Source organism: Vicugna pacos, chromosome 12, assembly GCF_048564905.1.
Source record: "Vicugna pacos chromosome 12, VicPac4, whole genome shotgun sequence".
NCBI lineage: Eukaryota > Metazoa > Chordata > Mammalia > Artiodactyla > Camelidae > Vicugna > Vicugna pacos.
The window spans coordinates 59,936,231-59,951,530 of record NC_132998.1 but is presented as its reverse complement, the minus strand read 5'-3'; the positions used below and the strand labels follow the sequence as shown (position 1 = coordinate 59,951,530).

General features: G+C 44.2%; 1 protein-coding gene and 1 long non-coding RNA gene across 2 annotated transcripts in view; one reads left to right on the top strand and one right to left on the bottom strand.

Annotated features, from left to right (window-relative positions):
- LOC140700289 (uncharacterized) overlaps positions 1-15,300 on the top strand; it is a 38,963-nt gene that overhangs the window by 16,979 nt on the left and 6,684 nt on the right. The gene's annotated exons all lie outside the window — the stretch shown is intronic.
- Positions 7,377-15,300, bottom strand: part of EP300 (E1A binding protein p300) — a 66,731-nt gene continuing 58,807 nt past the window's right edge. The window contains exons 28-31 of the mRNA XM_072973589.1: positions 14,483-14,647; positions 13,527-13,688; positions 10,909-11,190; positions 7,377-10,670 (exon numbers count right to left, since the gene is read on the bottom strand). Of these exons, the coding sequence (XP_072829690.1) occupies positions 8,478-10,670; positions 10,909-11,190; positions 13,527-13,688; positions 14,483-14,647 (2,802 nt within the window). The 3' untranslated portion in view covers positions 7,377-8,477. The remainder of the gene's footprint in view (positions 10,671-10,908; positions 11,191-13,526; positions 13,689-14,482; positions 14,648-15,300) is intronic.

The window sequence follows — 15,300 nt, the reverse complement described above, 5'->3', positions numbered from 1 at the left end:
TGTTCCATTGATCTGTGTGTCTGTTTTTGTGACAGTACCATACTGTTTTGATTATGGTAGCTTTGTAGTACAGTTTGAAATCAGGGAGCATGATTCCCCAGCTCCATTCTTCTTTCTCAAGCTTGTTTTGGCTTGTTGGGTCTTTTGTGTTTCCATGCAAATTTTAAGAATTTTTGTTTCAGTTCTGTGAAAAATGTCATTGGTAATTTGATAGGGATTGCATTGAATCTGTATATTGCCTTGGGTAGTATGGCCATTTTAACAATATTAATTATTCCAATCCAAGAACACAGTATATCTTTCCTCTATGTCATCTTCAGTTTCTTTCATCAATGTCTTATAGTTTTCGTAGTACAGGTCTTTTGCCTCCTTAGGTAGGTTTATGCCTAAGTATTTTATTCTTTTTGATGTGATGATGAATGAGATTGTTTCAATATTTCTCTTTCTGCTGTTTCACTGTGAGTGTATAGAAATGCAACTGATTTTTGTATATTAATTTGGTATCCTGCAACTTTTCCAAATTCATTGATGAGCTCTAGTCGTTTTCTGATAGCATCTTTTGGATTTTCTATGTATAGTATCATGTCATCTGCAGACAGTGACAGTTTTACTTTTTCATTTCTGATTTGGATTCCTTTTATTTCTTTTTCTTCTCTAATTGCTGTGGCTAGGACTTCCAAAAGTATGTTGAATAAAAGTGGTGAGAGTGGGCATCCTTGTCTTATTCCTGATATGCTTTCAGCTTTTCCGCATTAAGTACGATGTTAGCTGTGGTTTTGTCATATATGGCCTTTGTTATGTTGAGGTTTGGTCTCTCTATGCCCACTTTCTGGAGAGTTTTTATCATAAACAGATGTTGAATTTTATCGAAAGCTTTTTCTGCATCTTTTGAGATGATCATATGGTTTTTATTCTTCAATTTGTTAATGAGGTGTATCACATTGATTGATTTGTGGATATTGAAAAATCTCTGCCTCCCTGGGATAAATCCCACTTGATCATGGTGTATGATCCTTCTAATGCATTGTTGGAGTCGATTTGCTCATATTTTGTTGAGGATTTTTGTATTTATAAGTGATACTGGCCTGTTATTTTCTTTTTTTTAATGATACCTTTGTCTGATTTTGGTATCGGGGTGATGGTGGCCTCATAGAATGAGTTTGGAAGTGTTCCTTCCTCTGAAATTTTTTGGAATAGTTTTAGAAGGATAGGTGTTAACTCTTCTCTAGATGTTTGGTAGAATTTGCCTGTGAAGCCACCTGGTCCTGGACTTTCGTTTGTTGGGAGTTTTAAAATTACTGATTCGATTTCATTATTGGTAATTGGTCTGTTCATACTGTCTCTTTCTTCCTGGTTCAGTCTTGGCAAATTGTACCTTTCTAAGAAATTGTCCATTTCTTCTACATTGTCCTTTTTGTTGGCATGTAGTTGCTCATAGTAGCCTCTTATGATCCCTTGTATTTCTGATGTCAGTTGTGACTTCTCCTTTTTCATTTCTGATTTTATTAATGTGGGCCCTCTCCCTTGTTTTCTTGATGAGTCTGACTAAAATTTATCAGTTTTGTTTATCTTTTCTAAGAACCAGCTTTTAGTTTCATTGATCTTTTCTGTTGCTTTTTTAGTCTCGTTCATTTATTTCTGCTCTAATCTTTATGATTTCTTCTACTAACTTTGGGTTTTGTTTGTTGTTCTTTCTCTAGTTGCTTTAGATGTAAATTTAGGTTGTTTATTTGAGATTTTTCTTTGTTTCCTGAGGTGTAAGCTTGTATTGCTATAAACTTCCCTCTCAGAACTGCTTTTGCTGTGTCCCCGAGGTTTTGTGGGTTTTTTTGGGGGTGAGTCAGGGGGAGATAATTAAGTTTATTTATTTATTTTTTGATGGAGGTACTGGGGATTGAACCCAGGACCTCGTGCATGCTAAGCATGTGCTCTACCACTGAGCTTTACCCTCCTGCTCTGATAAGTGCCCTTTGATGAACAAAAGTTATACCTTTTGATGAAGCCCAGTTTTTTTTTTGGGAGGGTGTTGCTTGTACTTTAGGTGTCATATCAGATTAACCATTTCCTAATCCAAGGTAATGAAGATTTATTCCCATGTATTCTTGTATGATTTTTATAGTTTTTAGCTCTTACATTAGGTCTGTAATCTATGTTGAGTTAATTTCTGTATATAGAGGTCCAACTTCATTCTTTTGAATGTGGGTGTCTAGTTGTCCCAGCACTATTTGTTGAAAAGCCTCTTCTTTCTCCTTTGAGTTGCCTTGGCATCCTTATTGAAAATCCATTGACCTTAAATATATGGGTTTATTTCTGGACTCTCTATTCCAATGATTTAAATGTCGCTCCTCATGCCACTACTATAGTCTTGATTACTGCATCTTTGTAGTGTAAGTTTTGAAATCGGAAAGTGTTAGTCCTCCAAATTTGTACTTCATTTTCAAGATTGTTTTGGCTGTTTTGGCTTCTTTACATTTCCATATGCATTTTAGGATCACCATGTCAATTTCTGCTAAAAAAGAAAAAGCCAGAAGATATTTTGATAGGGATTGCATTGAATCTGTACGTCAGTTGGGGTGCAGTACAGGCATAACTCCGAGATACTGAGGGTTTGGTTTCTGATCACTGCAATAAAGCAAATATTACAATAAAGTGAGTCACATGAATTCTTTGTTTCCTAATGCATGTAAATTATGTTTACACTGTGCTGTAGTCTGTTAAGTGTGCAATAGCATTATGTCTGAAAAAATGTACATATCTTAATTTAAAAATACTTTATTGCTAAAAAATGCCAACCATCTGAACCTGCAGTGAGTCATAATCTTTTTGCTGGTAGAGAGTCTTGCCTCGATGTTGGTGGCTGCTGACTGATCAGCATGGTTGGGTGGCTGTGGCAATTTCTTAAAATATGACAACAGTGAAGTTTGATACATCAGTTGACTTCTTTTCACAAATGATTTCTCTGTAGTGTTCAATGCTGTTTGATAGCATTTTACCCACAGTAGAATTTCTTTCAAAATTGGAGTCAGTCTTCTCAAAACCTGCTGCTACTTTATCAACTGGCTTTGTGTAAAACTCTAAATCCTTTGTTGTCATTTCAACAATTTTCACAGTATTTTCACTAAGAGTAAATTCCATCTCAAGAAAACACTTTCTTCTCTCATCCGTAAGAAGCAAATCCTCAGTCATTGAAGTTGTGTTACGAGGTTGCAGCAATGCAGTCACATCTTCAGGCTCTACTTCTGATTTTAATTCTCTTGCTGTTTCGACTGCAGGTACAGGTACTTCCTCCACTGAAGTCCTGAATCCCTCAAAGTCATTGACAAGGAGGGTTGGAATCATCTTCCAAACTGGCTGTTTATGTCGATATTTTGACCTCTTCCCATGAATCACAAATGTTCTCAATGACAGCTAATGGTGAATGGTGAATAAAGAATGATGAGTTCTTTCCAGTAGGTTTTCAGTTTACTTTGCTTAGATCCATCAGAGGAGTCATTAATGTATGGAAGCTATAGCCTTATGAGATGTATTTCCTAAAAATAAGACCTGAAAGTCGAAATGACTCCGTGACCCATGGGCTGCAGACTGGGTGCTCTGTGAACGGCAGGAGAGCAACGTTCGTCTCCTGTACATCTCCGCCAGCGCTCTAGGGTGGCCAGGGCACTGTCAGTGAGCAGTACTATTTTGAAAGGAATCTTTTTTCTCTGAGCAGTAGGTCTCAACAGTGGGCCTAAAATGTTCAGCAAACCATGTTGTATACAGATTTACTGTCATTCAGGCTTTGTTGTTCCATTTATAGAGCACAGGCCGAGTAGATTTGGCCCAATTCTTAAGGGCCCTAGAATATTCAGAATAGTAAATGAGCATTGGCTTCAACTTCAAGCCACCAGCTGCATTATTCCCTTTGAAGATTGGAAGCCCGGCTTTGACTTCTCTTTAGCTATGAAAGTCCTGGATGGCATCATCTTCCAATATAAGACTGTTGTCCACATTGAAAATCTGCTGTTTTGTGCAGCCACTTTCATTGCTTATCTGAGCTGGATCTTCTGGAGGACTTGTTGTAGCCCTCGGCACTTGATGTCTCAGTTTGTGCTTTTATGTTATGGAGGTGGTTGCTTTCCTTAAGCCTCACGAAACAACCTCTGCCAGCTTCAGACTTTCCTTCTGCCTTTCTGCCTCCCCTTTCCCAGCCTTCATAGAATTGAAGAGAGTTAGGGCCTTGCTCTGGGTTAGGCTTTGGCTTAAGGGAATGTTGTGGCTGGTTTGAGCTTTCCAGATCACTAAAACTCTTTTTTATCAGCAATTAAGATGTTTTGCTTTCTTATCATTTGTGCATTCATTAGAGGAGCACTTTTAATTTCCTTCCAAAACTTTTCCTTTGCATTCACATGTTGGCTCACTGTTTGGATCAGCCTGTCTCAGCTTTTGACATGCCTTCCTCACTAAGTGTAATCATTTCTAGCTGTTGATTTAAAGTGAGACATGCAACTCGTCCTTTCATTTGAGCATTTAGAGGCCATCATAGGGTTATTAATTGGTCTGATTTCAATATTGTTGTGTCTTGAGGAACAGGAAGGCCCCAGGAGAGGGAGAGGCAGGGGAGTGTCTGTTTTGCCAGTGGAGCAGTCACGTTACACACATTTATCGATCATGTTTGCAGTCTTCCATGGGTGCACTGTGTGGTGTTCCAAGACAATTACAATAGTAGCATCAAAGATCACTGATCACAGGTCACTATAGCAAGTATAATAGTAAAAATGAAAAGGTTTGAAGTATTGGGAGAGTTACCAAAATGCGACGCGGAGACAGTAAGTGAGGAAATGCTGTTAGGACAATGGCACCGATAGACTTGCTTGGTGCAGGGCTGCCACAAACCTCCAGCTGTAAAAAACGCAGTATCGGCAAAGTGCTTAAAGTGACGCACAAGTAAACAAGGTTGCCTGTACTTTCTTAGCAATGTTAGACCTCCCTAGTCTTCCGATCCATGAACAAGGATATCTTTTCATTTATTTATGTCTTTAATTTCTTTCAAGGATATTCTGTAGTTTTCAGTATACACGTCTTGCATGTCTTTTGTTAAACTTATTCCTAAGCATTTTATTCTTTTTGATGCTGGCCTGTGTGCTCTTTAAACATGGTGACCTCATCATGAACATAACATTTTGGAAAACCATCTCTCTGGAGACGAGGTTTTGTGGTTGGGAAAGGAGAAGCCTGGGGAGCTTATCTTTATGATTCCTTACTTTTCTCCCCCTTTCAGTTTTTAGTCTACTTTGAATTTACTTGGCACAGGGCCCTGTGTCAAACCTATTAACGTGGAGCCATTAGAGGGCTTCTCTACAGTGAGGGAGAAAGGATGCGGAGAAGCAGGCTGTGGAATCCAGCAGATGTTTCTGCAGATGTTACCAGGCTTTCTCGGTAGCTGTGTGACCTTTCGCATACATCTGAGCTGGAGCTTTCTCATTTGTCATTTTTGAGGATTCAGTAAGCTAAGCAACTAAAGTAACACCTGGATACTGCTGGTGCCCATTGAGCCCGTTTTCTATATTGATGTCTTAGAAACAACTTTGTTGGAGACTTGTGGCTCCTTTTAGCTCTTCCCAACTTTTTACTGTGATTAATTTTCAAATATACACAAACGGTGAACTAACCTTCTTCTATTCCTATGGATTAATCCACATCTTCCCCCTCCTAAAACTGCCTCTGGTTTGGGCAAGGACAGCTTTTCTCCCCTCCCTACTTAATTATTTCTGCCCCTGCTTTCTCCTTGAAACATCACAGAGAAGAGGTTGACACTTCAACCCAGCTATCTTCAGCCTGAGTCTAGAGCTGTAAAAGCTGGGAATTTACTGCTTGGAAATGGGTGAAAATTCTCAATGTTCCCTTTCAGGAGCTCGAATCAATCCTGGGCCCTGGTAACGGGGAGCACTATGGGAGACTTTCTCCAACAGACACTCAACATCTTCTCTCTGGTCCCAGCCAAGTGGATCTGAAGTTGTTTCCCAACAAGATCAGATTCTTCACTTTTGTGGGTGGAGTTCCTCCTCACCCTTCTCCACCTTTCCCGGTTCATTTCTCCTCCAAGATCCAGTTTAGCTAACTCTTTTTTGGGGGGGAGGAGGAGGGGAGGTAATTAGGTTGACTTAATTAAATTTTTTTTTTCAATGGAGGTGCTGGGGATTGGACCCAGGAACTCATGCTTGTGCTCTAGCACTGAGCTATGCCCTCTTCCAGTTTCAATTCTATCCTTTCCAGAAACTCCCAATTCCTCTCAGCCAGAAACGATTCCCCCTGCTCCCTGTCCCGCTTATAGCACTTAACCTTTATTTCATCTTGTTTAAGCATCATTCTGTCCTCTTTTCTAGATCTCAGGCTGGCTAGCTGGAGGGCAGGGCTGCATCCTGTCCACGCTCGCTGTCCTGCCTGGCAGACTGTAGGTGCTGCACGTACATTTGCTGGACCACTGACCTGAGGCAGGTGGATGCTTGGTAACATCTGCTGGGGTGGGCTCTGATTCATGCTGACTATGCAAGTTCACTTCACACTGAGATATTGGTTGTTTTGGTGAGACAATGTAAAATAGTGGGAGAACAATTAGGAGTTTGAATTAAGCTACTTGAAGAGATCTTTTTTCTTTAGCCCTTAGCAGAGATCATAGTCAGTGTAAAGCTCCATGACAATAACAAGGAAGACCTGCCTAGTGATGCCAGCGCAGCTCCCTGAGTGTCCTCATTTCACACACACACTCACAGCCGATGAAATATTCGGCTGGACGGAGGACTGGCAACCTCCCCATCCTTCCACACCCACCACAGTACCAGACTCCTTGCTGCCATCTCGTCTGGGTTTTATTTTCACGTTTTCCTTTCCTTTTGTACAGCCTCTTTCCCCGCTGACTTCTTGGTTGGCAGTTAGCAATAACAAAGTATTTATAACAGAACTGGGATGTAGCATTGCTGCCCTGGCTCTAAGTGCTGCTTTTTCGAGGGCTTACTTGTAACTTAGGCAGATGTGACCCCTCTGAGGTGCTCAGTCTTATCCCTGCAAGATGAGGGTGACTGGAAGACCAGGAGGTCATCCACAGGGGACCACAGAAGGAGGGCTTACATCAGGCTGTTGAAGGCTAATTACTATCAATTCAGATGGACAAAACTGACATCTAGCTGGTACTTCTTGTGTTTTCTCCTAAACTTTGGACAAATTTACCAAAATTTATTTCTTAAAATCCGTTTTTGTCACAAAATCACTTTAGGTAATAGTTAGCAAGGACAGTAAGCGGGTGCTTTCACTCCCCCCCCCCCCCGAATCCTACACATCAAGCACTTCCAGTGATGCTACCAAGATAGATGTGAAGTCAAGAAGTGAAACAAAGTCAGGTGTCTGTCGCACACAGTTTATTTAACAATAGGTAATAAGAAATCAAATTTAACAGTCTATACAGTGATCCAAAGTTCATATTTATAAGTAATCAACTTTAATTGCATGATTTACAAGTTGAGGGTTTTTGCTTTCTATTTTCAAGTTTTACAGAAAGTGTGTGTGTGGGGGGGTGGGAGGGTAAGGAGGAAGAAAGCAAGCAAAGAAGAAACCCCAGGGACATTTTGCATGTTAAAATCATCCCACTGGAATCGTTTCTTACCCTCTTTTTAATTTTTTCCTTTGTTAGATGTAAAAATAACGAAAAAAATTCTTTCAAGAAACAGAACCACAATATATAATACATCAATTTGGCAGCTGCCCCTGTATATTTTGAAAAAGTCATTTTTCTCTCTACATGTACAAATTACTTTAATACTTGAAGTTTTTACGCTCAGACTTACGGAATAGAAAATTTTCTGGAGCACAAAAGTTGACTTGAGGGGAGGAAAGGGGAATTTTTTTTCTTTCTTTTTTTTTTTTACATTTTTAAAAGAATGAACATCTTTGCACCCAGAGAAAAAAAATTGGTATTTTAATATATATTTATATATATTTATATATATATATAGAATGTAATTTTAAAGTAACATTAACCCCTTTTGTCCTCTGGTTTTAGAAATGTTCTTTTTTAACTCTTCCATAAAGTGAGGAAAATAGGGAAAAATGTCAACCATCTGCACCAGTAAATAATAACTATTAATATTACATATTTTCATTAATTTAAAAAAAATAATAAAACCTATTGGAGGTGCAAGGCAGGAGCGTGTGGTTGGCTTCACAGACCTCAGCCTCCTCCCAGTGCACACCTGAACCACACACACAAGGGGAAAAGCAGGCTGGGGGTGACCAGCCATAACAAAAATATATTCTTTGTACTCTATCGTCCCTCAGGTTCATCCTGCATGTTTGCTTTAAACCACAAACAGCTACTGCACAGTTCTTATGTGTTCCAAGGAAAATTGTCTTTTAGGCTAAGAAAGATTGAAAAAAATTGTTTTCAGTACAAAAAGTCTTGTTAAGAGAAAATAATTTTTTTGCTCCCAAAATACTACAAGGTGTCTCTAGTGTATGTCTAGTGTACTCTGTGAGAGGTTTGAATTCAAGTCTGAGTTATCGGTGCTAAGTCCCAGGTCCGTGGCGCTTGCACCATGGAGGTTTGCCATGCCTGGGTTGCTAGCGAGCTGAGAAAGCATCGAATTCTGGTCCGGGCTGGCAAAATGCCCTTGTTCCATGGGGTTGCCCTGGGCAGCTACCAGTCCAGGATGCGGAGAACTGGTCTGTGGGGAAACGTGGTGTGGAGAAGGCTGAGGCTGCATCCTCGGGGACGGGCTGGAGTGGGGGGGCTGGGACTGCGGCCGTGGAGATGGGACAGGCTGAGGAGAACGCACTTGGTTGGAGAGAGAAGGAATCTGCTGGCCCTGGAGGTGTGGGGACTGGGCCTGACTCGGGAGCATGTGCTGCTGGGGGCTCATGGGGTTGGGCTGAGCCGGCGAGCCCATCTGCTGCTGAAGGAGTCGCTGCTGATAGGCCTGCAGACTGGCTCCTGCCTCTGCGCCCAGGGCCTGCGGGAGCTGGCCCATCTGTCCCATGTTCCCCTGCTGTATCTGCTGCATGTGATGCTGCATCCGCTGCTGCTGCTGCTGCTGCTGCGGGGGGTAGCCAACTCCCTGGGGCTGCTGGAACTGGTTGTGGTTGGCCATCCCGGGGCCGATCCCTGGCCCTGCGCCCTGTTGCTGCTGCTGCATCATCTGCTGTCGTCTCAAGATGTCTCGGAACTGTGAAGGCATGGCGTTGTGATTCATGTTCATCTGCTGAGCCTGGGGGCTCATCCCTCCCATCGGTGGCTGGAGCTGCTGCTGCGGTTGCTGCTGGGGCAGGCTGGCCCTCGGGACGCCCGCCTGCATGGGATTCATGTTCTGCATGGCTGGACTGGAGTGGACGCCCTGCTGGCCTGGCATGGTAGGTGGCTGCAGCCCCGGCTGGCCCTGGGGCATGCCAGGCTGTCCCGGGAGGGGCTGCGGGTTAGAGTTGGCGTACTTGGCAGCCCGCTGCTTGATGAACGCCGCCAACAACTGGGGGTTGGCGTGAAGGATACTAAGCACCTGTTGCTGCTGTAGGGGAGAGCTGGGAGACCTGAGAGTCCGCAAAAGGTTTTGTAAGGCTTGTTGAGACACAGTGCCTGGTTTGAGAGGGCTCACACCGACCTGGCCCAGTCCGGGCTGGGGAGCCATGTTCAAGGGCTGCCCATGCTGTGACACCGACATCATGGCTGGCCTTGGCATTCCGGGCTGCAGCTGCTGGGGTTGAGGCAACCCTCCTTGGGCCCACGGTGGTTGCTGCTGCATCCCTGTGGGCCCCATCCCTGGCTCCAGATGCCCGCTGGGGCCTCTGGCCATGGGGGGCGGGTTCATGCCCATGGGGGCCATTGGAGTCATCTGGGGCATCTGGTGCTGAATTGGCCTTTGGAAAATTTGCACGTGGGCCATCTGGCGCTGCGTCTCAGCTGCCCTCTGAATCTGCATTGCCATTTCCACTGCAGCAGGTGGGGGTCCTGGAAGGGGTGGCTGAGCAGTCTGAGGAGGGGTCGGAGGGGTCACCTGTCCTGCTGCCTTACCCTGGGACACAGGGCCAGTGGCTTGAGTCCTGGGCAAGTAGGGCGGCATGCTGTTGGGGGGAGTGGGCTGGGGCTGTGAGGGGGGCTGGGGCTGGGGCGTCTGCGGGGTGGTGGGCTGCTGGCCCGTCGGTGTGGTGGGAGTGGCGGGCGTTGGGGAGGGCAGGCCCTGCTGCTGTCCCACCACGCCAGTCCGCTGCATGCTGGCCATTCTCCGGCGAAGCATCTGGGCCTGCTGGAGCCGGTGCTGCAGTTGCTGTTGCCGAAGCTTCTGCTTGATGTTGAGGCAGAAGGGTACAGGGCACTTGTTCTCCTGGCAGTGCTTGGCATGGTAGCAGCAGAGGGCAATGAGCTGCTTGCAGATGGGGCACCCTCCATTGGTCTTCCGCTTGCAGCCCTTGGTGTGCTGCACGACCCGCTTCATCTTCTGGCAGGAGGGCAGGGAGCAGTTGGCATTTCGGCACTGGCAGGCGTGGACCAGAGACTGGATGCAGCGCTGGATGCTCAGGCGGCGGGAGTCTCCCGGGCTCTGGGTGGCTGCGGCCTGCTGGCTATTGCTCTCATCATCCAACCCAAGACCTAGTTTCTCCATCTTGTGGTCGTGGTTTTTAGTGTTATAGCAAGTGATACACAAATCATAATCCTGGGGGAAAAACAGGTGCAGGTCAACTTTCCAAGGCTAAAGTCATTCAAAAGCCTTTACATATTCCGCTTGGGCTACAAAAAAGCCCCTTTTTAGAGAAAGCTGCTTCAGCCAGACCACTCCAATGAGGCCAGGCCCCACCCACCCCATTCTGTTACCCACCACCAGCCTGTATAACTTCTGACTGCGTCGCCTCTCGAGGCCCCCGCAGCCACTCCCGTCCCCCCGCGGGGCCTACCTCGCACACGGTGCAGTGCCAGCGCGTCTCCACATGGTGCTTGCACTCGTTGCAGGTGTAGACGAAGCGGTCCTGGCTCTGAGTGTGCAGCTCCACCAGCATGCACATGGTGGACCACTGGGCTCTTCGGAGTGAAGAGAACTCCAGGTGCTTGTCCCTGGCGAGGGTGAGGAAGGCATCCCGCCCATCCATCAGGTCGCAGGGGATGAGGGGGTCGGGATCAACAATGGGAGGCAGGGAGTTGGCGGCAGGGCCGGCGATAAGACGGATCACAAAGAAGACCTGCAAGACAGAAAGCTTCATTCCGATGCTGGAACTGGAGCCTTGGGTCAACAGCAGCTGAGCCCGGCTGCGCAGCTGTGGGGCTGGGACGCCCCATTTTGTTTTATAACCACACCACAAGGTTACCTGAGACAAGCCCCCTCTCTCCTGCTTCATGTAGGTCTGGTGTTCTCTGGGATGGACTATGACAAGCCTAAAAACCTACACCTTATCTTTTCTATCTCATTCAGTAATTCCTTCCAAGTAAGAGTGGTCTGGGTTAGGTAGAGCACGTGTACGGTGGACCTTCTGCCTTGAAGTGGTCTGCTCAAAGATGCAATCCACAGCTTAATCTGACTCATCACAAGGAAACACATCAGACAAATCCAAATTGAGAAACATCGTACAAAACAATTGGCCTGGCGTCTTCAACAAACTGCCCACATCATGAAAGAATATAAGGCCAGGAACTGAGACCTGGAAACTGAATACGACACACACTCTTGGACTCGACCATAAGGAGCAGACATGAGACGGTGGCACAAAACCACAGCATGGTCATGTAGAGAATGTCTTCTTTCTTACAAGGTATTTGCTGAAACAGAGATAAAGAAAATGTAGCAGGGTGTTAACAACTGGTGAATCAAAGTGAAGTGTATCAGAGGGGGTCTTCTATTTAACTCTCTTGTTAAGTTTGTAGAAAAAAAAAGTTGGTAGAGGTGGGAAAGACAGAAAAGCAAAACCTCCTTAGTCCTTGCTACAGAAGCGGCAAAACTTTTGTTCAATGAAGTCTGAAAATACAGAACCACCATTAATTTCCATAATCATCGCTGTAAAGGCTGCAGCAGGAAGCTGGTATTACATACGTAACAGTAAAGTATAAAATGGCGTCTTCAAGAGATCAAGAACTTGTGAGCCACTGCTGTGTTGCCTTCTATATTCTACCAGTTTTTCGGAGGCTGAAAATCTGTGCCAACTGGCAGTAACATTTGTAATATACTTGAGTAGCAATGTTTGCATAAAACAAGTCTTTTAAGATACATTTCTAGAAAAAGAACATAGGACAAGAGCACACGCCCTGAATAGATACATGAATCAAACAGATGCCAAAAGCTAAAAGCATCAAGGAAGGACTGTGATGTGTGTTTGACCTTGTAATACTGGGTTTGATATTAACTGTGGCTCAAAGAAAGCACTCCTAAACACTGAATCTAACCAGTGGGGGAATACCTGTAGCAATCCATTCAAAACAGGGGCAGATAAAACCATCTAGTGACTCCCTAGGTCATCTTCTTTATGGCCAACCCTCCAGTAACAACCAGCATGATTGACTCCACTGTATGTCACCCTAGAGCTAAGAAAATACTTGACTTTAACCTAAATTGACAAACTTAGATTCTGACTCCTAACAGATGACTGGCACCCTACATCCTCCCAGATGTACTCACAACTGAAGTCACGTCTATTATGATGTACTGTAAGGGCTTTCCCTAGTCACTGTGATGACAGAATTTTGTGACGCTAAATATTGCTCAGAATAGCTGATCATCATCATCTAAGTGAGGATCAGTACCTAAAGACAGGCCTCGAGGTCCCTCCCCACGTAACAGCCTCCTCCTGTGAAAACTTGATTATGGTGTCCCAACAAAGTCAAACTGAGAGGTTAAAACAAAACAAAACCAAACCCAACAAAACCCAAAAACCTGACATGAATTACCCTTTGAGAGCTCTCATCTTGCCAAGGATGATGCTGAGGAAAAAACCCCAACACACCCAATTACATCCCCAAACCACCTACAACAACAACAAGCAATTTAAATAACAAAATAATTCAAAGTTTTAACTTTGCTGAGAAGGGGCTGTAAGTGCATATATTCAAGCTTAACTTTTCTTCAGTTCTCTCCACTTCCCAATTCCCTTTCAGGAAGGCAAACAATCAACATTTTCATTCTTTTGTTTTGCCAAAGTTCCATTACAAACTGGAACGGCCAAATGGAGCTCAAAGGAGCTTGGGCTAAAACAAAACAACAAAGAGATACCCAACAAGCCAACCTCCTGAACAATGGACAAAAATACAAACATAAGCGGACTGCAAACAACGGGGTCAGACAGACAGTGCTGGTACTCGTCCCCACAGCATCTAGACTTGTAGCAGCTGCACACCAGACACCCTACCATCCCTGTGCTCACCGCCCGCTCCAACCATCCTCATTTTCCCTTCTTTTCCCCTCAAATGATTTTTTTTTTCCCATCTGAATTTCAAATGGTCTCTGGTGCTCACGTCAACCTCCAACCATGGTGGGCAGATTTTTAGAAACGCTGACCCAGTTCTGTCCGCTCTCGCGGCTGTATCTCACCTCTTTGTGCTTCTCCATGGTGGCATACAGTTTTTGCGAGAGATCATTGGACACATTGGGCATGCCCGGCTTCTTCTTATTGCCTCTGCTCAGGCTGCTCTTGTTTTTGCTGGTTTTCTTATTATTCTTCTTTTTAGCATTTTTGCTGTCTCCCTTTGTCACCTGCAGGTTAGCACAAGGGGACAAGAAAATGTTAACTATTTAAGTGACGTGAGCCATACTAATGGTAAAAGACTCCATTTTTTGAAACTAGAGATCATAACCTTACACCTTCCACTAGCTGCTCTTTTTAAAGCTGTTATTTACAGTAAACTAAGGTTTACTGAAGTTTTACACTAGTTTTCTTCCAGTGAAGAATCCTTGCACTGATGCTTCTTCATCAAGAAAATGGCAGCCTTAACTTTTTGATCAGTAGAACCGGCAGACCAGGAGACCCCTCTGGTGGATCCACACTATCCCAGACTTGAGGACAGGGAACAAGGAGCAGGGGAAGAGTGCGTGGAAGTAGGGAGCCAAAGACCTCAGTTACATTTCCTTCCACTCACATTCTAGAATTTATGGGCCTACCATTCAAAAAAGACCTTGAAAACATTCAATGATTTTAAAGGCTGTAATTACATGGCCTACAAGGCCCCAACTATTCATAATCTAGACCTTTACAGAAAGTAAAGTGTCCTGGCCCCATGCTCTAGATAGATAATTTTCTATCAGTTTTCCAGGGTTCCTATCCTTTGGTTTCCATTACTGGAAATCCAAGATTCCATTTAAAAATGGGGTCTGATGCTAAAAAGGTTTAAAACCACTGAACTAGAACCACAGTAACTTATCTAAGCCGTTGTTTCCTGCCCAACTTAAAGAGCCCAGAGCTTTGAGGCCACAATGAAAATTTAAGCTCACTTCTGGGTTATACATGAGAATCGAGGTAGAGGTGGGAAAGGAAAATGCAAAGCCCTCACATCTGTGCTCTCATTGCTGGTGTTCTCCTCTCGCTTCCTCTCTTCCTCCTCCTGCTCCAGTTCCTTAATGCTCTCTTCCAGAACATTGGGCCAGAAATCACCCTCAAAGTAAGGCAATTCCTTTGCGCTTGTTAATCGATCCTCAGTAGCTTGTTTAAAAATATCCTGTGAAAACATCCACATACAAATTGGATTTTTTTTTAAAAAAGCATTTATTATACTGAAATAGTCATAGGTAAGGGACACAAGAAACATGAAGGATTAGGTGGGTCTTCTGGAAGATGGCAGAGATTTTATGTCCAACTTCGATGCCCGAGAGCCATTTAGTGTTTCAGACAGTGGAAAGGCACGATCTGAGATTGGTATTTCTGGTTTCCGCAGTCCTCTACCCATGAGGACTTGTAAATCGCCTGCCTTTATGTTGCCAAGAGGGAAATTATCCTTTATGTTACCAAGAACAATGGCAGAGGCAGCATCTTTCACATCGTGGCCTTTACACTCAGACAGAATGCAGTGTGGCGCAAGGCATGCCTACCCTGCATGCATCCTTGAAACATCAGCATCCACTGAGAAATATGTCTAAACCACCCAAACTATGAACAGTGGAGACTGTATGGCTACAGAATGACTCGCTGTGCTGCTCAGGAAGACATCCAGTTCATGTTTTCCTCCCCGTGAGTAAAAATAGGTAACAAATTTGGTAGAAGTTCTTGTCGTGAGATACTCTGTAATCACCAATGGCTATTAAATAAACACCTTAATAGTAATTCATGGGGAAAAAGCCCCACTTTCAAATCAGCTTAATTTCACAAATTCAT